We start from the raw sequence: 27914 nt of genomic DNA, 5'->3' as shown, positions 1-27914 counted from the left end.
GGGCAAAATGGGCGATAAGGCTAAATTCACGCTTGGCGCTAATATTTTGTCGTAATCACCTATGTAAATTTCCTTGCTTATGCCAGTACACCTTGGTCAATCCTCCCATGTGGACATGTGCCATGTTTTAAGAGGAAGAAGAAGAGGAGGAGGAGCGCGGGCAGAGCTAGGGTGCCATGGGGCCTTGGCGCCTGCGCGCCGGCCGCATCCTAGTCACGGCCCTGCTCCTATCGACGTCGCTCGGCGCCGCCGACAAGCCCCAGGAACAAGCTACCGGTGCTAAAGAGCCCGCGGCACAGGAACGTACGTAGCCGTGCGCGCCTATAATGCACCGGAACTGCGTAGAGGCCGAAGGCGTGGGTTGCATCCCCACAAGCCGCTTCAAAATACTAAGGAAATGCCGAGGTGGACAGTGGTCGCTTAGTGACCGCCTCGTTGTTAGCGCATTTCAGTCGTTAAGAAAACACGGCAACGCCCTAAAGGTTTTTAAGGTGTTTCACGGCCTGTACTCGTCAGCACAGAACCTTTCTTCAGTTTTTTTTCTTTAGAGCACAGCTCTCGGGAGCCCATTCCTGCTTTCCGCGTCGTAGTCGTCGTAGACATTGCCGTAGGCGTTGCCGGCGCAACCAGTTGTCCAAGTAGCGGAGTGAAACGCTACCCGGAAGGTGGCTGCCACCGTAAGATCTCGGAGGGCGGCTATCAGCGTAACTCACCACCTGCCAGCGGTGACAGGTGGCGTGTGAAGTGGTGCGCTCAAAGTTCGCATTGCCGGATACAGTAATCGTCAGTCATTTTTTCTTTTTCTTACGTTTTTCTGCCTTGTTCCGTGCTGCAGTCGGCCAGGCGCAGAGCGCATTAGCCTCACCTATGCACACCGTACTCGTCAATCACTGCCCGAATACTGTGTGACCACACTGCAGGTAAATGATGAAAACAAACAACCTGCCTCCATGGAAACCACTGCACGGCACTATTGCAGCTTTAGCCCTATCAAAGTAGCGCAATGACTCACACAAAGACTGAATTTCCTGAGTGATTCCCCTTTTACGATCCAGCTCAGCCGGTGGAGAGACTAGACGTGCAAGCCAACGCGACCACGCCGCGCACAGCCCCCAAAGACAATGGACTGCGAGGGCCCGAACCAGCCAAGGAGGGCGCAGTGCGTGGCGAGGATTCGGAGAAGGAGCCGCCGCAACAAGTACGGCCCAAGGAAGCGGGCGACCACGTAGGCCGAGAGGCCAAGGACAAGGCTGGCACCGCGAAAGGACGCACTCCGGGTGAAGCTCTTCAAGGTAGGCCGCGCAGGAGGTCCTGGCTTTTACTGCATACACTGTCGGATGTAGGTGCTGTAGGTCATTCGACGTGCATTCCGAGATTGTCCCGGACGCGTATTCATCAGTCATGCCAAACTATGCCAAGGGCAGGGCACTGCAGCTAGTTTCGGTTTGAAATACGTCAGTACACCCTGGTGACTGATGGAGAAGGAAAGAGGCAGCAGAGGTGGCCGAATTTTCTGAGGCACTGAAAAATGAAGATGCTCTGTTTTCGCAGCTGGTGGTTCGAAGCCCACTCGTGCATGAAGTTTTTTTCTGCTGGATATCGTTGCTATGACTACGATACGACGCTCCGGTTGGCTTTCCTCCTTTCGCGTCCACACAAGCAGTTCTCATAAGCAAAATCACATGCTCATTTCCGTATTATCTTCTTCGGCAAAAGGACACGGAGGCAATTGATAGCGTCATTCGTGGTGTTTACAGGGCGGCACTGGGTATACCCAGATTTGCCAGCAACAATACGCTACTAGAACTTGGGGTGCATAATACCTTCGACGAGCTAATTGAGGCACATAAAACCGCGCAGAGAAAACGGCTGTCGGGAATGTACGCAGGGCGATATATCCTAGGCGAGCTGGGCTTTCGGCCCGTTGACACGGCTGCTGAGCTCACAGTCCTTCCCGAAGGCACCCGCCTGAACCTCAAGGTCAGACCTTTTAATATAATAATAATAATTGGTTTTGGGGGAAAGGAAATGGCGCAGTATCTGTCTCATATATCATTGGACACCTGAACCGCGCCGTAAGAGAAGGGTAAAGGAGGGAGTGAAAGGAGAAAGGAAGAGAGAGGTGCCGTAGTGGAGAGCTCCGGAATAATTTCGACCAGCTGGGGATCTTTAAGGTGCACTGACATCGCACAGCACACGGGCGCCTTCGCGTTTTGCCTCCATAAAAACGCAGCCGCCGCGGTCGGGTTCGAACCCGGGAACTCCGGATCAGTAGTCGAAAACATGCTACCGGCACGACATGATGACAGACGAATTGCCCGGGCGGAGGCCATAGATAGGCAGTATGTGTACGCGGTCAAGCAAGGCATTGGCAGGTGCACGGTCTGTGGGATTACGCCTAATTTCAAAATTATGAACGTGGCGACCATTCTTGCCCCCTCAATCAAATACGCAGAGGAGGCTGCCATAGCAGTGGCCATTAGGGATCACCGCACGGAGGCGGTTATTAGTGACTCAAAATACGCGATCGCCTGCTATGAGAGGAGCAGAGTGGGAAAACTCACCGCTTCCCTCCTCACAAATTACACCTCCATCCGCCATCAACCTTGTATCGGTGTTGAGGAAATTATAAGGCGGACGTATACGCCCGAGGGCTAACCAACCAGGCCGTCTGCACAAGCGAGCCGCCAGCGGAGCCTCCCACCACATGCAACGAGATTACAAACAAATATAGGGAAAACAGGCGACATTAACCACGGCCACACCCATAGCTTACCAGGGCGCAAGCCACGGCTCTTCGAAGAGCTCAGACAAAAAATCTTATGAGCCCATATCGGTTGGCCTTAATTACATAAGGTACTGATGATAGCGAATTTTTATGGCGCCAGGCCATTTGCTGCAAAGAGCGCCACGGCACAAGGTATTTTTAATATGCTCAAGGTGGGGTAGAAGACCCATTTCCCAAGCATTTCACCCTGATTAAGCCGAGCACCAGGCCAGGGGAAGCTTCTACCGATTGTATCACCTGTGGGTACCCGGCGGCACTGGGGATCGAACCCCGCACCTCCCGCATGCGAGGAGGATGCCCAACCACTTGGCCGCCGCTGCGGTCTTAATTCAAAAAGGTGAAGTTTATCCTATTTGCCAAATTTGTGAAAAAAACCTTGACGCAAATGATGACCATATTCTCTGGGGATGCGAGGTAAATCCTCCCCCCCAGAAAGCTCCTGCCATATCCCTCAGCTGACAGCTGGGAAGAGATTGTAGGCAACGAAAACAAAGAAGTACAAGCGAATATCGTAGATTGGATCCTCAAAGTCGCCCCTACACGGAGGCCACCTGGGGCGACAGTGGCCTAACGACGACAAAAAAAAAGCCTAATAAATTTGATTCCTCCTCCTCGGGCCAGCAGCCGAGTGCCTTAACATTGAGCCACAACGGCGGCTTTAAGTTATACATGTCGGCGCATTGATGACGAATCAATGATGGCTGTGTGGCATCTGTGTTGACTGTTATGCATATCGCTTTTAGTGCTACATCCCAGGCGGTGTGGAAGTATTATAGCAGCCTCTATCTCAATCCCCTGCATTTAGGAGCGCGATCTTTGCACACTTGTTTGTAAATATAGGCATTTTTTCATCTTTCAACCTTTCTCACTAATTTATACCTATCTTGTCATATAAGTCTCGTTCGGAAGGTCCAGATTATTACAGAAGTGCAGCATAGATGATTGTACGCATTGTACAATGTCAATATGCTATCCGTAGGGTGCACATCAAAAGGCTTCGTTTATCTTAAAAGAACCCCCCCCCCCCCCCATGCCACTTTAGCGTGCCTATCTTCTGCGTAGTTGAATCCAAGCACAGCGTAGTCCCACCCGCATTTTACGCGGCAGCTTAAGGGACCCATTCTGCAGAGAAGCCGGCGTCAGCGTAGCCGTCGGTGCTCTTGTAACCGAAAAATCCGGATTGGTCGAAAATGTGGCTGCGTCACACGTGGAGCGGCAGATGCGACAAGTAACTAACACATTATACAACCGGTAATCAGAAAGCCGTAGAATGACTCAAACGTCATTATGACATGTAAGTTTATAAACTATAACAATTGCGCTGAAAGGATATTGGGGTAGTTTGGAATCGGCTCTCTTACCCTCGGTTTGCAAGTCAGGCACAGTAAAGCAGGCAACGCAGGCACTCTCGTAAGACATGGTTAAAGCAGGGCTTTATATGTGTGTCATGTAGCCTTTCACATAATGACTGTGAAAAGGAAAGAGTGCCCGTGTATGCGTGGGCAAAAGCAACCGCTGTCGCATCGTATACCCTTAAAGGTGGAGCTTAACTGTGTCCCCAATTTTTCGCTCACCCCTAGAATCGGAACCGGCTCCTGTCGCAAGCTCAGACATTACTAGTTCGAGCAGCGATTCCGGCCGGAGTGACCCTCGCTGGAAGCAGCCCGCAACGGCTAAGATGGAAGAGGTGGATATAACCGGTGGCGAGGGTGTCCTGGAATACGAAGAGGAAGATGACGACCTCCTGGACGACTCGGTAGAGGCCGCCATGAGGGGCTTTCAGCAGCTCAAAGAGGTCCTTTCGGGCTGGGATCCGAGCGGTGAAAGCAAAGGCGGCGTTTGGGGATTCGTGAACAACGCCCTGCGCTCCCTCTATGCCGTCGTGACGTACGACTTCTGCCAGGCGGACGACGCCATCCCGGAGGCCACAGATCCGCGCGACAAGACGCCACCATCAACCTCACGACAAGGACGAGGCCAAGGTATTCTCAAAACTGACGGCAAGGTCTGGCACGTGAACCGTGTGAGACCTCGCTAAGTCGAGCTATCTGAACCAATGTTCGCTTGCGGTGATGAATAGAAATGTGGTCGGCAGCTGGGTGAGTTCGCCCATGGGCATAGTGAAACAGCGCGGACACGAAACAACAGAACAGAGCCTCTGGTGTTCCGCATGTCTCCCTTAGCGCACTCGCCGCGAATCTACTTACATTAGGCAAGCTGAAATGAATTCTCTACCTCTTGACCTCTACAACTACCCCATACTCAGTTACCCCTAGTCCCCAGCCGCTGTCAGGTTTGTGACGTCTATCGTGACAACACGCACATGTATTGAAGTTGGAGCTGTGCACGCGTCATTCAGTCACCGCACTACCTCCAACGCGAATTCCTACACCCCCCCCCCCCCCCGTACCCTTCTCCTGGTAATGCTTGGCCGCTCCTCCTGTTGCAACTCAACACTGTGGCCTCTTCTCGTCACCCGCCTCACACACGTGTTGGAAAAACACCACACCGCTGCCGCAGAGCTGTGGCTTAAATCAACCAAATTTAAAGAGCGGCCCGGATCTGAATCGCGGATTATAAATAATCTCTCTCTTAATCTGCTGTCGTCTACATTCGCTGTTCTACAGCGCTGTAAATTGGCAGTGATGGTGTACGATAGCCTCAAGCTCCGCTCCTACATGCACTCTTTCTGCCTTCTCAATGAGGCCTCGCCGCCATTGTTACGTGCGCCTCTTGCAGACCTGAACTCCAAGAGCATGCGTCTGAGTGTGCAGTCTATCCGACGCAGAGTTGCATGGATTTATATAACTGTAAGGACCGGTGAATGATAGGCCGCGAGAAATGAACTTACCTTGCGGATGCAATGCGGTTACGATGTACAGTCAGGGTCAAAAGTCTCTGCCACCCTCCACTTTAGGAGTGCATTCTGACGATGAAATCCTGAAGTCGAGACCCGCGCCCGGTGCCACACCACAGTGTTAGGCAATGAAGTGGAAATTAGACAGCATTTTGAGATTCCTAAATTATTTTCATCATCACCGTTGTCTCTAAAATAACATGCAATTTTAAGCTCCTGGCGACCGATGAGACACATAATGACATCTCACTGAGTGATCGCGTATATCCTACTAAGACTTTTCACATACCTCGAACCGCCAGTACATATATGGGCTTAATCGGCTGATAGCTGACGAATACGGTTTTCCAAGTATCACAAGTTGCATAGAGAATTTAATCACAATTATTCGTGCAATATAGAAAAAGTGGTAGGGTTTTAATGTAGTTGAACCGAGTAGGTATGCTAAAGCAAGGGAAACGAAAAAACGCCCCCTTGCTAGAAAGTTGCGAAAGCAAGGGACCTTGAGGGTGCCAAGATCACCCTCAAGGTCAGGCTCGCATTGGCTGCAAATGGCGCGACGTTTCTTCGAACTTATCCGAAATTCCTCCTATTGGCTGCAGCTTGCGCGACGCTCCTCCGAACAAACCCGAGCTCATCCGAGTTACTCCGAGGCTTCACAAAATATTTGTTTGGTTAAAACCTAGTTAAGTAGCGCTTTCGCACTAAAAGGTGAGGCGCGTCGACTGGCCACATTGACACTGCATAGAATAAAACCACACAAAGAACGCCATCATTCAGGCATCTGCAATTTTGCCTTGCCTTTCGCTGGTGTCCAGCAATGAAAATACAGGAAAGGAACTATCTGATTAGGAAAGCCGATCGCTTTTCATAATAAGTACTCCAAATCGTAGGCTCCGATGGGTTCTGTGCATTTTAGCCTTGTCCATTATCCGGACAGCGAATTTTCATATTAACGTGGCAAAAATAGAATGAAACAGTTTAATCCTCAGAAAAATGGTCCTTGATTCAAGGCTTTCACATTAACGGGTGTTCTCTTAACGGGGCACGACTGTATTGCTTCAAAGAGTAATAAGAAAGGAGTTGCTCATTATTATGCACCAAAGCGCCGCAAAACGGCTACAAAAGAAAAATGCACAGCTTTCGCAGAAACTTTGTAGTTGCAAGAAAATTCGCCCTGGTCCGGGGTTCGAACCTAGAACCACCGCCTCACTTGGGCAGTCACTCTACGAACAGAGCTAACCGGGACGGCTAGAATATAATACACGGCGAGAGCGAATTTGTCAACTCGAAGTGGGGCAGTTCTTGGTACAATATTTTATTTTGTTTTGTTGGTTTTGTCGGTTCCTAAACATTAGACCAACCATTCCTCACCAAGTGTTCGCACTGTGTGTGCGGTAGAATCGCCGGCATAAAAGCTGAACACGGACAGCCGTTGTAATGCTCCTTGATGACGTTTCCTTTCTTCTCCGTCGCAGGCGACGAAACTGCGGTCGCCGAAGTGAAAACAGCGCCCTCGTGCGCCGGCACCGGTGCTGGCCGCAAGGGCGGCCGCCTAGCCGACTGGCGCCACTGGAGGCAGGCTGGACGCAAGCCCCACACTGCCGTCCTATCACGGCTCGCCTGCCTCCTGGTGGGTGCACGCCAAGCAAACTCTTGTGTGCACATATTTTGATGCTTAGGATATCAGACAAACAATGACGTCGTTTACGGCGACGCTCGATTTCCAACGCAGAAACATTTAATAATAATAATAATAATTGGTTTTTTGGAAGGAAAGGAAATGGCGCAGTATCTGTCTCATATATCGTTGGACACCTGAACCGCGCCGTAATGGAAGGGATGAAGGAGGGAGTGAAAGAAGAAAGAGAAATAGGTGCCGTAGTGGAGGGCTCCGGCATAATTTCGACCACCAGAAACATTTGCTCAAAATGAGAGAGCCAACGCCTCCTAAGGTAGAGCCTTCCCGCCGCGGTGGCTCAGTGGTTAGGGCACTCGGCTACTGATCCGGAGTTCCCGGGTTCGAACCCGACCGCGGCGGCTGCGTTTTTATGGAGGAAAAACGCTAAGGCGCCCGTGTGCTGTGCGATGTCAGTGCACGTTAAAGATCCCCAGGTGGTCGAAATTATTCCGGAGCCCTCCACTACGGCACCTCTTTCTTCCTATCTTCTTTCACTACCTCCTTTATCCCTTCCCTTACGGCGCGGTTCATGTGTCCAATGATATATGAGACAGATACTGCGCAATTTCCTGTCCCCAAAAAAACAACTATTATTATCAATTTCATGCTTAGTGTTACTAAACATGTCCCCGCTCTGCGACGCAGCGCAGGGCGGGCTACCGGCTCTACCCGGTGCGCAAGCCGGCGCAGTTCTGGCCGCCGGGCGACACTTGCACCGTGCTGTGCGACTCGTGCGAGTGCGACTACGACGAGAACTCGACGTGCGCCAAGGCCATGCTGGCCTGGAAGGCGCGCACGCCGGCGCTGGTGTACACGCTGTACGCGGCGCTGCACAACTCGCGCGTCCTCTGCGCCAGCGCCCTGCTGCTGAGCGTGCTGCGCAAGCACTACGTGTACCGCACCGTGCTCTGCGCGCCGCTCATCATACTCCTCTGCATGGTGGTCAGTACTGCATGCACTCTTCCTCCTGGGCATCGATTCCGGTGCCTTCATTACAACTGCCATTGGTGTGCAGATGATTCTAACCAGACACGTGCAGCAACTGCATCTCTGGTCAAGCCCCGTGTTGATGTATCTCCCACCAGGTGCTGCAGCTGACGTGTAGTACTCAGGTTGTGCGCGAGAGTTTACCTGCAAAAGCAGTTGTTTTTCTCGCACACCGAGCTAATGGTATGTCAAAGCAATAATATCCCGTGTGATATACCAGACGTTTCAGGGAGGCCTGCCACTAATTTTTTTAAGACAGAATTTTTGGGGCAAAGAGAAGCTTTCTGCGGCATAGTAATATCAGTGCAGGCGGACATCAGATAACTAGTGAGTGGTACCGGTCGTTAGTAATAGCCATATCAATTTTTAGAACTTCGAAAGCGCGATTGCCCTCGTCGCTGCGGCTCAATAATGGTGGGCAGTTTCTCGCGCTGTTCGAAAACCGCGCGCCTGCGGGAAGAGCAAAGCGACGTCCATAAAATCGTGTCACTCTGCGCCGCACGTACCATGTTACATTCTCTGCCGCACCCACGCTGGAGCAGCGGCGGGACGAGGAGCAGAGAGCCGGTTTCGTGGGCAGGATGGGCGTGGATTTGATGAACGTAGCTCTGCGCACTCCGCAGGCGCGCGATTTTTGAATGGCGCCAGAAATGGGCCAAAATTCTAGAGCATCAGCGGCGAGGGCAATCGATTTTTCGAAGTTCTAAAAACTAATGTAGCTATTACTTAACCACCGGCTACAAATCTCTGATTTCTGTCAGCCGCCTATCGGTAATAGGTAAAGAGTTATGTATTAGGATTTTGTTAATCACTGCACTAGTTAGCATGACTCACCCGTATTTTGACGGCCGCCAACCCTGATATCCCTACGCCACAAAAAGCTTATCTTTACCTCAAAACCTGTATTTTTAAAAATTAGTAACGGGCTTCCCTAAAACGCCTGGTATAATGTCCACAATGTTTCATGACGATGCCGTTTTATATTAATATTCCGCGAGCCCGTGCGAATCATGCCTTCAATTGAAATAAAAGGGCAAGCTGAGGCGCGACGACAAACCACAGTTAATGGTAAAGATTTTGTGCGACGTCTTCAAAGCAGGCCCTCGTAGAGTTGTACACAATAAGAGGCACCAGACAGGCGGTGTATGGCAGGTGTCCGCAACTGCCATCTATGACGTCAGGAACTGGGTTCCAAAGATACGTGGACATCCAAAACCTAAATAATCTTGTTAATTGCTTCAAAATGTACTATACACGTAGTATTACTAACCATGGTGCACAATGTAAACTACTCGAACATGCTGGAAACTTTTCATCAGCGCTTTTTCCCATGCTTATCATTTGAGGTCGATTGCGTGAAGCGCTATAAGTGTAACATCGTAAGTATAGTGATGTATGCGTTACTAACTCGAGTGTTAAAAGCGTGACATCACAACCGACGTAGGTGTAAACGTTTTCTAGGTACGAAACTCCGAATCCAAATTCGGACATCTTCTGGCGTACCCGCCGCGGTGGCTCAGTGGTGAGGGCGCTCGACTACTGATCCGGAGTTCCCGGGTTCGAACCCGACCGCGGCGGCTGCGTTTTTATGGAGGAAAAACGCTAAGGCGCCCGTGTGCTGTGCGATGTCAGTGCACGTAAAAGATCCCCAGGTGGTCGAAATTATTCCGGAGCCCTCCACTACGGCACCTCTATCTTCCTTTCTTCTTTTACTCCCTCATTTATCCCTTCCATTACGCCGCGGTTCAGGTGTCCAACGATATACGAGACAGATAGTGCGGCTTTTCCTTTCCCCAAGAAACCAATTATTATTAATTATTATCATCTTCTGGGCTAGTCTATGAGAGTTTAGCTGAAGGAAGCGCCGCCTGCCAGCTTTTAACGGATTCAACTATAACTGGCCTCCTACAGCACCTTCTTATTCCTGTTTTGAGAAGTCGAGAGAACACCACAAATCACTCGATACTCTGCTTGCGTCCGAAATTCGAACCAATCAAGGCCTAACATTTTGTTCCATGAAGCCTAGCGGGAAATTCCAGGATAATTGCCGAGCTCTGCCCAAGTGCCAAAGTGAGCCGGTACCCAAACCAATTCCACGTCTGTCCTGTCTTTCGGGTAATTCCTGAGAATTCCCAAGGAGATGGGAGATATTCTGCCCTGGGGCGAAATTGCCAATAGCTGCTTTTGAATCGCTGACAATCACTCCTGCTCGTGGGTTTGTCAAGGCCAAGGCGATTACCGCTTCTTCGGCTATTTCTGAAGAGTTGGTGCCTACTGTCGCGTTCGCTATGAGTTGGCCTTCCTCGGTCACCGCGGCTATCGTGAATGCTTTCTCGGGTGTTGGGTAAGCTGCCGCGTCTACGTAGACTACGTCCTGTCGGCCCTCAAGTTTCTTAGCTAGGGCTTTTGCTCTGGCCTTGCGTCTTCCTTCGTGATGGACGGGGTGCATATTTTTCAGTAATGGTTTTACCGTGATTGTCCTTCGGAGGTTGGACGGGATTTTTCGAGTATCCGCGTTGAGCGGTTCCGCGTTTATTCCGAGCCTTTCTAGGATTGCTCTACCCGCATTCGTTCTAGTGAGCCTGAGCTCTTGCATTCTACGATGGGCCTCAATCAATTCGTCTAGCGTGTTGTGTAGGCCGAGTTCCAGTAACTTCTCAGTGGAGGTGTTGACTGGTAGACCTAGGGCTGCCTTGTAGGCCTGCCTGATGAGTCCTTCAATTTTGAGTTTCTCAGCGTTGTACAATTGTAGATAGGAGAGGGCGTAATTCATCCTGCTGATGACAAAGGCTTGCACCAACCGACATCGATCTTTTTCCTTCACTACTGTTCTTCTGTTTGCTATGCGTAGGATTAGTCTAATGGTTTGGTGAACTGAGGCGTTTAATTTTTCAATTATTTCGGTATTTTGGCGGTTCTGTTGGATTATCATTCCAAGGATTCGGATGGAACTCACTTGTCTAATTACTTTTCCTTGCACTTTTATGCTTATATTGGCTGGCGGGAGGCTGGATTTCTGTCCTCTCGGAATGTCTCTTTTAATTAGGAGCTCCAATTTGGGATGAGAACATTCTAGTCCTACCGGTTTAACGTAGGCTTCTATGGTATCGACGGCCCTTTGTAAGGCCTCTTCTATCTCCCCATCATATTTCCCTTCGTAATCCAGAGGGTAATATCGTCGGCATAGAAAGTGTGTCTGAGATTAGGGATGGCCTCGAGGTGTTTCGGTAGTTCTACGAGGGCCAGGTTAAATAAGAACGGCGAGAGTACCGAGCCCGGCGGGGTCCCCCGACAGCCCATGCGTATAGGATCCGAGATCACCCCACCGAGCGATATCCCTGCCGTCCTTTGGTCCAGAAACGATCTTATGTAATTGAAGGTTCTGAATCCTGGATTTATCCTCGATAGGTTAGTGAGGATGGCCTCGTGTGACACGTTGTCAAAGGCATTGTTTAAGTCTAATCCGAGGATAGCTCTCGTGTTCTTGCTTTTGGAGATTACATCTTCACTAAGCTGAATCATGACGTCCTGCGTGGACAGTTGGGCTCAAAAGCCTAGCATGGAGGAGGGTAGGAAGTCGTTATCCTCCGCGTATCCCTGGAGTCTGTTTAGAACCACGTGTTCTATTAGTTTCCCTAAACAAGATGTAAGGGAGACGGGTCTTTGATTTTCGGCTGTTATCTTCTTGCCTGGTTTAGGTATAAAGATGATTCTGGCGTGTTTCCATTCTTGAGGGATTTCACCCTCCTGCCAGAGTTTGTTGATTAGGTCAGTTAGGGCAGTCACTGACGTAAGGTCTAGATTTTTCACCATTTTGTTGGCGACGCCGTCGGGTCCTGCGGCTGATGTCGTTTTTAGTTGACTCATGACTTTCCATACTTCCGCCGTGCTGAATTCCTGGTCTAATTCTGGGTTCGGCTCGCCCTTATACCAGGGAAGGGGATTGGTGGATTGCGTGGTGTTTAGGTATCTATCCTTGAGTTCTTTGATCAATTCTTCTGTGTTACCTGCATATTTGTGTGCTACTTGAGCAAGTGTATTGCGTTGAGCCGATTTGGTCTGTGTGGGGTCGAGTAAGTGTCGTAGCAGAAGCAACGTGCTTTTTCTTACCCAGCCGAAAAAAGACGAGGGACATGAGGAGAACCTACACACCTGTGCCGTCTTCAGAACTATTTACACTCATAAAGGACGTATGTTCTTCACCACGTGCGTTCTTGTGTGCTGGACGAGGCGCGCGCAAGAGAAAGTTTGTGTGTGTAGCGTATGTGTGCGCGCGTGTGTGTGTGCGAGTGAGAGAGAGACCTGCAGTAATGCGCACTGATTGCAGCATTCGCTTCCGTTCACTGTCTCGTTGCAGACTAAGTGCCTGTACATTATCATGCAACTGAGGCGCTACCTCGAGAACACCGTCACACCCGTTGCGCACGTAAGTGCCTTGCGCTGTGCCCCGTGTTGTGCCTTTACTGTTGCACGTCGCAACAGAAGTGTGTGGTTTCCAGAAATGCATGGAAACAGAGATACTTGCGCTGTTTGTTGGCAAACGCTAGCCGATCACATAGGGCAGGCGGCGGGGCGTATTGGCTCAACCCGCTTTCAATTTGGTCGGCCCACTCACATGACCTGCTCGGCAAAAAGCATTTCGCCCCCCGCCTAGGTTTTCTACAGGCGGGGAATCGGGTCTACCTCAAATGAGGTTCCAATAGGCACCTATAATATATAATATATGACAGCTATATACTGTAGCTACAATCAAAGGTTACTTTAAAGCTCGCTTTGAAAGTTCTATGCGTTGCATATCAGAAGAATGAAATCGCTTTAAGAGGATTCTGGTGTGGGTTAGTTGCTTCGTACTTTCTACGAAACAGATTAACACAGCGCAACGAAACGGGGACAAGAAGAATAAACACGAAATACAAGACAGCGCCCGTCCTGTGTTTCGTGTTTCTTCTTCTCTGCTTCGTAGAAAGAATGAAATAGCATTCTCGGACCCATCATTCATACCTAGATCCGTTAGCATCTCCTCGGGACAGTCAATCCTTATTTACTTATTGAGCACGGGGCGTTTACTTGCTTGTTTGTACTGCTGTTTTTTTTTCCATTGTTGCTGCTGCATCCTTTCCTTCTCCCCGCTGTATGCCATAGGACGCTGAGGGGCCCAATAAATAAATGAACATACGCCTATTTATTTATTTATTTATTTATTTATTTATTTATTTATTTATTTATTTATTTATTTATTTATTTATTTATTTATTTGTTATTTATTTATTTATTTATTTATTTATTTATTTATTTATTTATTTCATCACATTACCCTCAGCGCCAGTTTCGCATCACAGTGAACGAGGAGAGCGTTACAACATAATCAGTACAACATAGTGGCAGGAAAAAAATATGCACAAAATATAAACCAGCATAATTTGATACAAACAAACACAATCATAAATATTAAATCAGTAAAAAGGCGCAACAGGTAGAAGTACCCGCAGTAAATTAGAATGATTAAGTGTCATGGACAGCGATAAGGGAGACACAGAGTTGGCTCCAACTGTATGATGCCCTTGATATGAAGGAGTCGACATAGAGACATTTCTGGATAGCGACAGAAAGTGGTTATCGTTTTGAAGCGACACGTACAGTGGCTGAAGGAAAAAATAACTAGAACCTGTGAACGCCCTACGCCTGTCAACTTTCGCCCTGTCCATTTCTGCGCTGTATTTCTTTTTAACGTCACCTGTGAGAGCCTGGTGCGAGTGACATATTTCATAAAGGCACAAACGAAGGCATTTAGTCGAGTGCTGGACGGAATCTCGTCTGCTGCTACGAAGGTACTAAGTCGTGAAATGGCGTTCGCTTTTGATGCGTTAGCATTAGAACCTTACGATAATTATGGCCTCGGGATTCGAAACCGCGGCGGGGCGAACACATCAGCTTCGCTGGCCACCGATTTAGACCACTTGGCTATCGACGCAGCCTTTCACAGCGAGTCTTATACTACCAACCTATCCGTCGTCTTCATCAACATTCATCCGCTTCCATACGCAGAAGCACACGCAGGTCGTTGGACCCCCGTCCCCCCGGAAAAAGAAATGAGGAGGGGGGTCAAGGAAGCGCCATTTGACAAGCATGCATCAAGTCACATGTCACGACAGGAGATTTGAACCACTAGCGCCATCTAACGAGAATGAAACAAGTCACACGGCATGATTGGAGATTTGAACCACCGCACCAGGGCAACACAAATAACTGGTGCTGACGTGTCTCGCATGGGCTCCCGCCTCGAAGCCACTTTTCGGCAGAAAGAGTCAGCCTTCGGCCTCGAATATTTTGGACGACATCCGGGCCATTGTCCAGTGCCTGCTGCAGCCGGATTTTGCCAATCTACGGACACCTAGGCATATTGCCGGCTGACTGCCGGCCTAGCCATCGAGCTCGACCTAGCTCGTCACCTCTCCGCCGGGAACTGAGCGCCCAGGGACCCGCACAGATGGAGTACGCCGTGGAAGGCGAGAAAATATCACCGTCGGAGCTCGAGGCCGGAAAATGGGAAACCATTCTTCGTTACCGCGACCGACAACGAGGCCTGAAGAATAAAGGGCCCGCATCAACCGACGACGAGCCTGCGCAGGGGCACGGCCAAGGCAAGTCTAATTCCAATTTTCCATCGCGAAAGAACGGGAAGAGGCTACTTGCACTCAGCAAGAAAGCCCTTCTCCCGCGCTTACCGACCGACGACTACAAAATCGTCTGCCGACCACAAGGTTGGAATCTGAGGGACTTTGCGCCCGGACTACTACTCTTCTGCGCCTGCGAGGTGGCCAGGCTGCCGTATGATACGGTGAAGAATGAAGACATTATCAGAGTCAATACGGCCAACAACACCTTTACGCTATGCACGCCCGATCGTCAACGGGCGACTGCATACGCCAATATTGAAAAACTGAACCTCCAAGCTCAAACCTACAACGTAACGTCGTACGTGGCGGCGCCCGAAGACTCGGTAAAAGGGGTCATTTACAACGCCTACGCGGGAGACTCGCCCGAAGCGGTTCGCCAAGGCTTCGGAAACCGAAACGAAGGAATAGAAGTTGTGGATGCCCGAAGGATCGGGAAATCCAGAACAATACAAATCACCTTTTTTGGAAAGAAGCTACCCAGCCAAGTAATCTATCAGTGCGGCGTCTTTCGGGTCCACCCCTTCAGGGAGCAACATGAGGTATGCTACAACTGCAGGAGAGTAGGACACCGGGCCGATGTCTGCTACAAACCTACAACGAACCTTTGCCGCCGCTGCGGAGAAAATCACTCGCCTCCACCTGAGGGAGAACAGCCAACCTGCCAACCAGTATGCATCGTCTGCAACGGGGGCCACAACACAGGCAGCCGGAACTGCAAATTCCGGCTGATCAACAAGAACAAACAAGGAACGCCCCATGGCAACCAGACACCCAAGCAAGGGGACAACGACTCATCACTACACGGACACCAGTCTAGGCCCAGGAAGAAGGAACACGGTGCTACCGGAAAAGGAGGAAGCCACAGCCGGAACAACTCCAGCTCCTTCCCGCCCCTGGGGAACCCTGCAGGGAACGACAAGAGAAGCTCAAGCCGCGGACGCAGCGATAGCCGCTCCAATAAAAAGGTGAGCTGGCCAGCAGAGGCCTCCCAATCTATTGACGCTCGAGAGAAGGAGTTTCAGATCCAACTACAATCCCGAGACAGAGAAATTGCCAGCCTTAAAAAAGAGTTGGCTGACATTAAACGCCTGTTACAAGCGCATCAGGTACAGAATGCCACTGCGGCTAGAATGCCACCCACCGCGTCCCAGGATTCGACCAATAATGCGATGGAAACAGACGCTATTTGCCACACTCCCTCCAACGCGTCCCAGTCTTCAGCCCATAACGCGACGGACACAGACGCCAGAATAGCAACAAAAAGACCGCATCCTACAAAAGAAGGCGAGGAATCCAAAAGAAAGGCCGAGGCTTCGGAAGCCGACACCCCGCAGCCGTCGAAAGCGCCTACCAAACTCAGGGCAGACATCAATACTCTGTCAGAGAGAACTAGCGCTATATCAACAGAACAAGCAACCTTCCAAGGCCTCGTTACTACCAAATTTGCAGAGATAGATATTCGCTTTGCAACACTAGAGGGACAGGTATCCCAAATAGCCACCTGCATGCAGCAAATAATGGATAGGCTTACAACTATCGAGGCCCGCCTACCCCCCACCTTGGATCTGTCCACGACGCCACAACCATCTATAACCCAACATGGCACCACGCCAAAAATTTGAAATTTGGCAATGGAACTGCAGAGGCTTCCGCCGCAAGCGGGCCCACTTGCAGCTCCACATCCAACAAGCGCCGTCTGTTCCAACCCCAGACGTGATTGCATTGCAAGAAGCTAGCGGCAGGGCTACACTGCCAGGCTATAAAGCATATCTGCCACCTCATTATGATACTAGTAACGCAGCCGGCTCCTTCACAGCCACTCTGGTGCATAGAAATATCACCGCAATTCAACATTTTATAAATGATTCGGAAGAAGATTACACCCTACTTGAAATAGTACCAAGGCAAAAAGGAGGCTCAAATCTCTTCATCCTTAATGTATACAACCCTCCCAGAAACAAAGGCAATGGACTACCACACTTGTTGATAAACACAGTAAAGCTGGCTGCTAGGGCTCAACTATTGATTGTGGGAGACTTCAACGCTCAACACCCAGCATGGGGATATACCAAAGCAACTCCGAAAGGGAACCTGCTCTGGCAAATCATACAGTCACTAGGGCTCACAACGCTAAACAACCCGAGCGACCACACACGCATGGGTAGCAGTGTATGTGTAGACACATCTCCAGACTTATCCCTCTCTAAAAACGTCAAGGACGCAAAGTGGGTCAACACCGGGCAAAACCATGGTAGTGATCACTTCATCCTTAGCATCACCTTCCCCACGACAAAACTTAAAAACAAAGCAAAAGAAATACGAACCACGGATTGGGACAAGTTCAGGCAACTTCGCGACAAAACAGCTCCAAAGGAGATCTCTAACCTTAGCGACTGGGTTATCTCCCTGAATGAGGATGTCAGCTCCACTAGCGTTGTGGTGCCAGTTGAGAAGGAGGAGCAGATTGCAGACTCAAAACTGTTACACCTGTGGCAGGCACAAAAAGGCCTCCAAAAACGCTGGAAGCAGCAAAAACACAACAAGCGACTACGCAAAAAGATCGCTGAAATCGAGAGGCGAATCGAGGAACATACACTTACTCTCCAAACACAACAATGGAACCAAATATGTGAAAGCGTCAATGGACAGCTCGGAAATAAGAAGACATGGCATCTTCTAAGACACCTGCTCGATCCAGAACAAACACGTCCCGTGCAACAAAGTCAACTGTACAGACTCATACATAAATATGAGGGTACAACTGAAGACCTAATCAAGGAGCTAGCAGAACGTTATCTAAACACGGATGATAGTACCACACAACCAGACTACCGGGGGACTCCTAATCCAAATTTAGACGCAGACATCAAAGACGCAGAGGTCTGGTACGCAATTGGAAAACTGCGGACAACATCTGCGGCAGGACCAGACAAAGTAACAAATAAGACTCTCAGGAACTTAGACGCAACGTCGATCGCGGCGGTTACAGACCTTATGAACAAATACTGGCATGCAGGCAACATACCACCAGAGTGGAAACACGCGAAAATCACTTTTATTTCTAAAGCGGGTAAGAAACTCAGCACTGAGAATCTACGCCCAATTTCATTAACATCATGCCTAGGCAAACTCATGGAGCATGTCATCCTCAATAGGCTCCAAAACTATGCGGAGGACATGAACCTCCTACCTGAAACAATGTTAGGATTCAGGGCCCAACTATCTACCCAGGACATTCTCTTGCAGCTTAACAAGGACATAATTGAAGCTGACGAGGGAACAGGAACGAAAGCAATATTGGGTTTAGACCTTGTTAAAGCTTTCGACAACGTCACCCACAAAGCCATCTTGACAAACTTGTCAGAAATCAACCCCGGAGAAAGGACGTACAACTACATCCGATCCTTCCTCACTAACAGAACAGCAGTGATAACGGTCGGAACAATAGAGTCTGCCCCAATCAAACTAAGAAGTAAAGGAACGCCACAGGGCTCCGTCCTGTCCCCTTTCCTTTTTAACCTCTCCCTCATCAAAATTCCCCCCAAACTGGCACAAATACCAGACCTACATCACACGTTCTATGCAGATGACATCACACTTTGGGTAACCAAAGGATGCGAAGGCTACATAGAAGACACACTCCAAGCAGCAGTGGACATCATCGAGGCATGCGCATGGGATTCCGGCCTCACTTGTTCTGAGCAAAAATCTGAACTCTTCGTGATCCGTCGTAAACAAAGAGGTAGGCGTACCACGACATCCCCCCGCAAATAAACGTCTATGTTAATGGACGATCTGTCAAAGAGGTACAGACCATGAGAATACTGGGGTTGTATTTACAAACAAATGGAAAAAATACTGACACACTCACTAAGCTAAAACGCACGGTAGAAGCGACGGCGCGATTACTCCGCCGCATAGCTAACCGCAGACAAGGGGTGAGGGAAAGAGATTTATGCCGCCTAGTGCAGGCCTTTGCGCTGAGCAGGATACTCTATGCCACCCCTTATCTGAAATTTTCGAAAGCAGAAAAGGACAAATTGGATAGCATGATACGGCAGGCCTATAAGGCTGCGTTAGGACTCCCACTAAATGCCTCAACCGAAAGGCTTATGAGGTTAGGAATACATAACACCTACAATGAACTGAAAGAAGCCCATTTAATGGCTCAAACAGCGCGATTAGCCAATTCCAGAACTGGCAGGAGTATTCTTACCAGGCTCGGAATTAACTTTCAACCTACGTATAACGATGCTAAAGTAGACTTACCCCGCGCCTATAGGACGGCCCTACTAATCAAACCACTCCCCAAAAACATGCACCCCTTACACCATGAGGGTAGAAGACAAGCACGAGCCAAAGCCTTACATAAGAAATACAGACAGTGCGCTGCAACACTTTATGTAGATGCGGCAGAATACAAAAATACCAATGCCTTTGCAGTTGTGGTTGTGAACGAGAATGGTGACCACATCGTCTCGGCGACAATCAAAACGAAATCCTCTGAAACGGCAGAAGAGGCGGCTATAGCCCTCGCCCTAGCACATACCCAAGGGAGCATCATCCTCAGCGATTCCGAAATGGGTATCAATAATTTCGCTAAAGGGCGAATTACAAACACCTCCCTTAGAATCCTTAACGCAACCAAATTCTCACCAAATTATTCCGAATTGATATGGGTCCCAGCCCATTCGGGGAATCCGGGAACGAGGCAGCCCACAATAAAGCCCGAGGTTTCGTCGACCGGGCAGTGGATGAGTCTGGCTCCCTGAATTTCACGAAGGACTCAATGATCACATATCATGATCTCACCAATCATTTTAAACTAGAGAGGAGAATATTCCCCCCTCCAGACAAAAGACTTACTAAAGAACAAGAGGTTACGTGGTGTCGTCTACAGACGAGATCGATACGCACCCCATCACTCCTCGCGCACATTTATCCAGATCTTTACAACCCAAACTGCAAACACTGTGGCCAACGTGCTACCTACGATCACATCCTGTGGGACTGCAAAATAGAGCCACCTCCGGGTGATCTAGTTACAGCTCCTTCTCTCGAGCGGTGGGAGACCGTGCTGGCTAGCTCTGACCCCAGAACGCAAGTTTTGGCGGTGGAGTGGGCTGACAAAGTCGTCGAGGGCTATGTACTCTCGACCACTTAACGCGACCTCTTGCCAAGCTCTTCCCGGCGAATAAAATGTTTTACAATCAATCAATCAACAAATAACTTGAAATGTCGTTGGTGTGAATTAATTCAGTTCGTCAACACAAAGCGATCGCGAAACCTGAGCACACAGGCTAACGCATTCCCTGCGCACGAATCGCATTGACCGCCCGTTGATTTTTACTAACGAGAGCCTAGAATGGCGAGAACAGTCTGACAACAAATCAGACGTTGAGTTTTCTGGATAGATTAGCAGGACAGCTCTCGCCTGTGCCTTTTCGTTCGCAGACGAGGGACTGCTCGAACCGGCACAGTGAGGATGAAGACGCGGGTGTGTCAACCTTCGATAGACACCGGCTCCGCGACGGCGCGCTCAACGAAGAGGTGAGTGGACGCTGCCTGAACCCATTCATCCATCCATCCATTCCCGCAGAAACATCTGGCAACTTCAGAAGAGTTCAGTTTGGTTTATGGGAGTTTAACGCCTCAAAGCGACTCAGGCTACGAGGGACGCCGTAGTGAAGGGCTCCGGAGATTTCGACCACCTAGGGTTCTTTACCGTGCACTGACATCGCACAGTACACGGGCCTCTAGAATTTCTCCTCCATCGAAATTCCACCACCGCGGCCGGGATCGAACCCGCGTCTTTCGGGCCAGCAGCCGAGCGCCATAACCACTCATCCACCGCGGCGGCCACGCAACTTCAGAAGAGGCGTACTAATAATAATAATTCCGAATACGGATCAGAATCTTTTTTTATTGTTCGAGGCGCATTGCATTCGCACGCAGACACACGGGGAAGAACCGTGAAGATTCCGATCATCCAGCGCAGCACTGAGTGGCTGGTAGAATTCGTGTCACAGCCCACTTGCGAGCTTTGCGAGCTCTTATTTATTCTTCCAAAATGGCTGACTAATTCAAGTTACAGTGAGGGTCTTTCGCTTTTTTCTTCTTTCCTCTGCTTTTCTCTGTTTCCTTCACCTTTTTTTCTTTGCCTCTCTTCCTCTCCTTATTTGTCTCAGTCATAGTGATCCGGAGTTCCCGGGTTCGAACCCGACCGCGGCGGCTGCGTTTTTATGGAGGAAAAACGCTAAATCGCCCGTGTGCTGTGCGATGTCAGTGCACGTTAAAGATCCCCAGGTGGTCGAAATTATTCCGGAGCCCTCCACTACGGCACCTCTTTCTTCCTTTCTTCTTTCATTCCTTCCTTTATCCCTTCCCTTACGGCGCGGTTCAGGTGTCCAACGATATATGAGACAGATACTGCGCCATTTCCTTTCCCCAAAAGCCAATTAATATTATTTATTATTGCTTCTTTCTTTTAATTTATGTCACGGGTATGTTCATGGAGGTCATACCACTGCGCTAAACAGCCGAAACAGCGCGACGGAGCGAATCGCCGTTCGGTACCCCTGGCCGTGCGTCACGTGACTCACGTCGACCGCGGACATGTACGAAGTACTATAAGAGTACGCGGTCTTTTCGCGATCTTCAGTGGCCGCCATTTTGTTTGCGTTGTGTTCCCTGGCATTGCAAGCGACGGGCCACGCCACAGTCGTCACGATGCGCCCAGCAGGCATGGCCTGTCGCCGCTTCCGCTCATTGCACACACTGAACAGAAATAAGCCTATGTGGGAGTAAAAAGGGCGTAAGTTGTCCTCTAGCGCCTTCCCTTTGGGGAGAGGGTATACTGCTCAAGTTCCGGAGTAGACTTCGATCACTAAATATACGGAATGCTTACTCTTTGCAATGGAGGTGTATTCCCACTGCAAAGCATAGGAACGTGATGCAGTTAGCAATGGGTGGAGGCTTGTAAACGTGGAACCGGAACCCTTGGGGTTAGCAACATAGAGGAGGTTGAAACCTGGGTTATCTTTGTAACTACTAGAACTTCGCGCGTTTTGAAGAGGAAACTTGTTAGCGCTGCCAACCTTAAGCATTCCGTATTTTTAGTGATGGCAATCTACCCCAGGGCCTGGACAGCATACCCTACCCCTTAAAGGGAGTGCGCTAGATGGCAGCTTCCTCCATGTTTTCTCCTTTTGTGTTTAGAGTGCAGCGCCAAAAGTGCGCAGCATGAAGCGTTAAAGAGCCCGTGCTACTATACACCGTAGCAGAGATTTTTTTTAAAAACGAGGGAATAAATGACGTCATATTTTTTGCCCGTTCTGTTCTTTTTTTTTTTCAGCATCCTGAAAAGCACGCCGAAATCTACACTAATAAACTAAACCATACGATGTCGTCGCTACAGACTTTCTGCAGCTTCATAGAGACCACCAGGACCTACTACAAGTCCAAGGTGGGTGCCGAACTCCGACTCTGATTGACTGCATGCGCGCTGCACCATTGCATGCGCTGGCACCCCTACCAATGGCTGAATGACGCCGTCGGGTAAAGAGGACGTTTCCACGGTCGATTCGACTTTCTTGCACTTTATGAAATCAGAGGTTCTGCTATCTGATCGACGAAAACATTTAAAGCAAAAGCTTTACTGGCAGCCAACTTGCGATTTCGCCGTGGCAGTGCTCCGAGGAGGCACATGACATCACATCGCGCGCCTCGCCGCGGAGCCGAACCGGTCTGGCCGGGCCGGCGGTGGCTGGAGCACTCGGCGCGAAATAGAGACATGCTCCAAGTCTCCGCCAGTGCGGTCAGAGTGCGCCGAAGTCGCCTAACGCGTCGGCGGTCAGGTGGAGTTGGAGTATAGAGGGTCTCGCTTTGGCCGACGTGACGTCGCCGTGCAGCGCGTGCGCGCGCGTTACGCCGTAGTATAAACGCGCCTTAACAGAGCCTGCGCTTAACCGCTGACCAATGCATTCGGTGGCGGCATCTATCGGAGCCCCCTGCACACTCACTGAAGATAAAGAAAACCTGTGCCGAGGCTCGGAATCGAACCATGCATGGCCTATGGCGTTTGAGGCGGAGACGCTACTACTCCGCCACGACGGCTCAAGCTTTAACTATGAATAAAGGCGCCTCTAGTGAATGCACTCTTCCGATGCAGAAGTCTGAGCGCTTTCGCTACGTATATCATGGCCTAACAGAGCTAGGCCAACGGCAATTTTTTTTCTTTTTTTGTTGAGAGAGAGAGAAAGGGCGCAGTAACTATCTCACTTACCAGTGGGCCCCTCAACGACACGGTGTGGGAAGGTAGGAAGGTCGAATTGAAAGAATAAAAATATGGTGCCGTGGTGGAGGGCTCCGGAACAATTTCGACCGTGGCCGGGGCGGTCGCGTTTGTAGGAGGCGAAACTTAAAAGGCGCCCATGTGTTGGGCTATGTCAGCGCACGTTAAATGTTCTGGTGCCGTCGCCATTTCCTAAACGATTTATTTAGGCTTGTTACAGGACGAGTAGTAACTTCGGCTGACCGATAGCCTGAGTGAAAGTCTGTACGCACACTCTGTGCTTCTATTCGCGCAAAGAGCCTATGGCTATGTACACGTTCTATCTACTCGACGAACTTTCATTCTGTCTACTCCCCCTTTATACTCCTCTCCACAAGTAGGGTAGCCAACCGAGCTTTGCCATGGTTAACCTCCCTGCCTTTCCGTTCGATTTTTGCTTACCTTGTTAGATCAAAATCTCTTGTAAGGTGAGAGAGAGAGAGAGGATATTATTGAAAAGAGGAAAAGAAAGTAACTGCGTTGTGATCCCTTAGCTAACAGAACTTGGAAACTCAGCAGGAAAAAGTTCGTTAGCCCTCCTCACTACCCATGTTTGGAAATGCGGCTGTAAGGCGTTTTTAAGGCGCATTCACACCTGCGAGTCGCACGAGCGTCGCAAATGGTTTTAACCGATTCCTTACGCTCTCTTCCCGCTTTCCTAGTTCTTCGGAACAGTAACGAATACACCGAAATGTGTCGCGCGACGTACGGGACTCGCAGGAGTGAATGCGCCCCTCAGGCCCGTTTCACATTCATGCGATTTTCTCCTGCGACACTGCGAATTCTGTCGGTCTGCGACTGGGGAGGGCCGTCGGTCTAGTCGCAGACAGCTTGCGATCAAGTTCCGTCCGGTTGGTGTTCAGTCGTAGCGTCGGTGTGTTCGCTCTGCGACTGACCAATGGGGAGCGCCGAGACGATGTGCGACGTGGGGTCACGTGGGAGGTGTTGCCGTGGTGGAAGAAAAACTGTTTATTGTAGTCAAAACATGTGAAATATTGCCTTGCATCTAAAAATACTGTGGTCATGCAAATATAAAGAAAACTTGCGTGTTCCTCCGACCGAATTCGTTGGGTACGCATTGCATGTGAAAGCACTCACCGAAAATCGCACTGCAGCGTCACTGGTTAGACCGACTATTTTCGTTCTAGACGCAACATGTTAAACGGCCTTTACAGGGCGACCGACGAAACGACGAGCCCGTGACAGCGCGAACAGTCAGCTTAGCTGGCCACTGCACGAGAGCTCTATGCTATCGCCACATTCGATCACGCCTCATGTCTCGTTTCCTGAGATCGCGGTGCTCGATGTCTTTCGCCCGCAGATCGAATGACAGTAAGGAGGAGGTGGGAAAGAGGTGGGGGTGGAGGTAGCTGCATTGCATAACCGACCATTAATTACTTTAGATACATGGCGAAGGTTGAAAGAGCATCCGTCAGTAATTAAATATGTTCGAGTAGAATTTCATATGACATCATTCGCATTAGCGTTTTGCCTCCATAAAAACGCAGCCGCCGCGGTCGGGTTCGATTCCGGAGTTCCCGGGTTCGAACCCGACCGCGGCGGCTGCGTTTTTATGGAGGCAAAACGCTAAGGCGCCCGTGTGCTGTGCGATGTCAGTGCGCGTTAAAGATCCCCAGGTGGTCGAAATTATTCCGGAGCCCTCCACTACGGCACCTCTTTCTCTTTCTTCTTTCACTCCCTCCTTTGTCCCTTCCCTTACGGCGCGGTTCAGGTGTCCAACGATATATGAGACAGATACTGCGCCATTTCCTTTCCCCAAAAAACCAATTATTATTATTATCATTCGCAACAAACCCTGACATGGTTTCATCTTAACACGCGCGCTATTGATTTTTCAGATCACCAACGCCCTGCGTGAGCTGTTGGATGCCGTGTTCCGGTTGCAAGAGCCAAAAACATAGTGAGTATGCGTGTCGTCCCGACTCGTATTAACTCCGCATCTTCGGGGCATTGGGAGCGCAGTCGCACATGCACTGAAGCAGCTGTCTATTTCGGTCGCTATCTTATTAGCTATCCAAATATCAAAATCTCAGCTTAGCTAATTCACTGCAGGACAAGGGTGTCTTAAAGAGATGTTTTACTAATGCTGCCAAGCATCAACCACGGAGCTCGCAAATAGACCTCTGCAATTTTTTTACCACTTCCCCACTTGAGTTTCTGCCGCCTATAACTACATTGCCCTTCTTTCGGCATCTGCTGTTTCGCTAAAATATGTCGCTAACAAAATATTGCCTACCTGTTCGAAGCTTGACAAGTCCTGCCGAAGTTCACTTGTTCCTATGCGTTTTATTTTAGAGCGAAAGCTCTACTTCACACCGAAGCTGGAAAAGCGGGGCCATTGCTGAAGCCTTGGCCTTTTTCGTGAATGAATAAACAAAGTAAATATTGCCGCGACTGGGTTTCGAACTCTCGGCGGCGCGAACAATCAGCTTCGCTGGCCACTGCACGAGAGCACTATGCTAAAGCCGCAGCCGACCACGTCTCGTGTTAAACTGCAACACACACTCGCGCTCTGCCCTGCACATCGTCGACGGTCTTCATCAACTTACATCTGCAGGGCGAACAGACCAGATCAACTAAACCTAGATCAGAGCCTAAACTGAGCCTGATATCGTTGCCAGACGTGCCGACGACCCAGCAAAGCAAAACCATGGGCTAATAAGGCTGAGCACATGCTTTCGCACGTCTACTCGGTTTAACTACGTTAAAAATTTCGAGGACGCTTAAGTTTCGTCTTTAAGAGTGAGACGCGACTGCGCGTTGCAGCGTTGCCAAGGAGTGCACGAAACGCCATCGCCCGTTCGGCGCGACGCGTGGCCCGTTGAACAATTTAAGGAAAGGACGCCTGTCTCACATATCTCGGTGGACACCCGAACCGGGCCGTAAGGGAAGGAAAACGAAATGAAAATTGGTTTTAAGGAAAGGAAAACCCTACCGTTTTGACGCGACAGCGTTAAGAAGCTCGTGTCGCAGAAAAGCCGGTGTCGTCGATGTCTTTGGTCGGTGGACACGTGAACCGCGCTGTAAGGAAAGGGATTTTAACACGACAGCATTAAGTATTGATTGATTGATTGATTGATTGATTGATTGATTGATTGATCGATTGATGTATAGATAGATGGATGTATGGATGGATTGACTGATGGATTGATTGATGGATCGACAGATTAATCGATCGATTGATCCATTGAATGATTGATCGATTGATTGATTTATTCATGGATGTATGGATGGATTGACTGATGGATTGATTGATGAATTGATTGATGGATTGATCGATCGATTGATTGATCGATCGTCGATCGATAGATTGATCGATCGCTTGATTGATTGATTGATTTTTCCTTCTCTTACGGCGCGATCCGGGTGTCCAGCGAGAAATGTGAAACAGGCATCATTTCCTTTCCTTAAAAGCAGTTGCTCATTTCATTTCCACCCCGCCGCGGTGGCCGCGTGGTTAACGTGCTCGGCTACTGATCCGGAGTTCCCGGGCTCGAACCCGACCGCGGCGGCTGCGTTTTTATGGAGAAAAAATGCTAAGGCGCCCGTGTGCTGTGCGATGTCAGTGCATGTTAGAGATCCCCAGGTGGCCGAAATTATTCCGGAGCCCTCCACTACGGCACCTCTTTATTCATTTCCTCTTTCAGTCCCTCCTTTATCCCTCCCCTTACGGCGCGGTTCAGGTGTCCAACGATATATGAGGCAGATACTGCGCCATTTCCTTTCCCCAAAACCAATTATTATTATAATTATTTAATTTTCCTTCCCTTACGGCCCGGTTCTGGTGTCCGCCGAGATATGTGAGACAGGCGTCCTTTCCTTAAATTGTCCAATGGGCCACGCGTCGCGCCGAACGGCGATGGTGTTCCGAGTACTCCTCGCAACGCTGCGACACGCTGTCGCGTCTCACTCTTAAAGACGAAGCTTAAGCGTACTCCAATTTTTGTTTCTGTAGCTTGTGCACTTGTATCGCTTGTAGCCTGATATCTACCATTTTATTTAATATCGCTCACTTGGCTGTCCTTAGCATGTTCTCATGCCTTTCCGCCAGCATCCAAGTTTCTACACAACATAATGCCAGAATGCATTGCTTTATACTTCCTCTTTCAGGACCCTCATCGGGCAGTAAACTGTAAATTGCTTAGGCATCTGAAAGTGTTCTCTTTAACTTTACACGTATCGCGTGCGATTCTTTAATTGTGTCTTAGATGATAGCATCCGTAGCCCTAATCGAAGAACACCGCACTGTCACTGTCCGCTTTGTTTGAGCTTGATTTCGGCGTGCGATCTGCGACTGCGTTCTGCAAAACCCGCTCGTCTCCTCCAGGCGGACTAACCGTCAGCGAACAGGCGTGGCCTTCTCGCAGCCTGACCCGGACGGGAAGCTACGAGATCTGGCACTGACGTCACCGGACCCGGGGCGAGCGGATGGCGAACCGAACTTCTTGCGCACCGGACTGAGGTTCTCAAGTGCTCCATGGGGAACAGAAGGAGCGGGACCCAGATGTCGAAATATCGGTCATTAAGTTCTGACGAAAACGAAAGATAAATTTATTTGTTTTGTTTACTTA

General features: G+C 49.7%; 1 protein-coding gene across 6 annotated transcripts; it reads left to right on the top strand.

The window, feature by feature from the left end:
• The first annotated feature begins 143 nt into the window (after window positions 1-143).
• On the top strand, window positions 144-27914 carry LOC144130391 (uncharacterized). 6 transcript variants are annotated; one of them, XM_077664313.1, is made up of 10 exons: window positions 144-303; window positions 1056-1292; window positions 4369-4770; window positions 7124-7278; window positions 7972-8268; window positions 12671-12739; window positions 20445-20540; window positions 22345-22455; window positions 25182-25243; window positions 27711-27914. In XM_077664313.1, exons 1-10 carry the CDS (start codon window positions 177-179, stop codon window positions 27745-27747), a joined length of 1593 nt encoding a protein of 530 aa, XP_077520439.1. In that variant the 5' UTR covers window positions 144-176; the 3' UTR covers window positions 27748-27914. The 6 variants fall into 6 exon arrangements, with proteins under 6 accessions (XP_077520439.1, XP_077520442.1, XP_077520440.1 ...); XM_077664316.1 differs by having other exon boundaries at window positions 27694-27914; XM_077664314.1 differs by having other exon boundaries at window positions 27671-27914.

The sequence above is a fragment of the Amblyomma americanum genome, chromosome 4, assembly GCF_052857255.1.
Source record: "Amblyomma americanum isolate KBUSLIRL-KWMA chromosome 4, ASM5285725v1, whole genome shotgun sequence".
Taxonomy (NCBI): Eukaryota; Metazoa; Arthropoda; class Arachnida; order Ixodida; family Ixodidae; genus Amblyomma; species Amblyomma americanum.
This window is presented reverse-complemented; position numbering and strand designations above follow the sequence as displayed.

Bases quoted from the DNA above. Each gene is read 5' to 3' on its own strand.
- LOC144130391 (XM_077664313.1), top strand. From the start codon at position 177: ATGGGGCCTTGGCGCCTGCGCGCCGGCCGCATCCTAGTCACGGCCCTG. The intron at 4,771-7,123 runs GTATTCTCAAAA...TCTCCGTCGCAG, and splicing joins ACGACAAGGACGAGGCCAAG to GCGACGAAACTGCGGTCGCC. The intron at 22,456-25,181 runs GTGGGTGCCGAA...TTGATTTTTCAG, and splicing joins GGACCTACTACAAGTCCAAG to ATCACCAACGCCCTGCGTGA.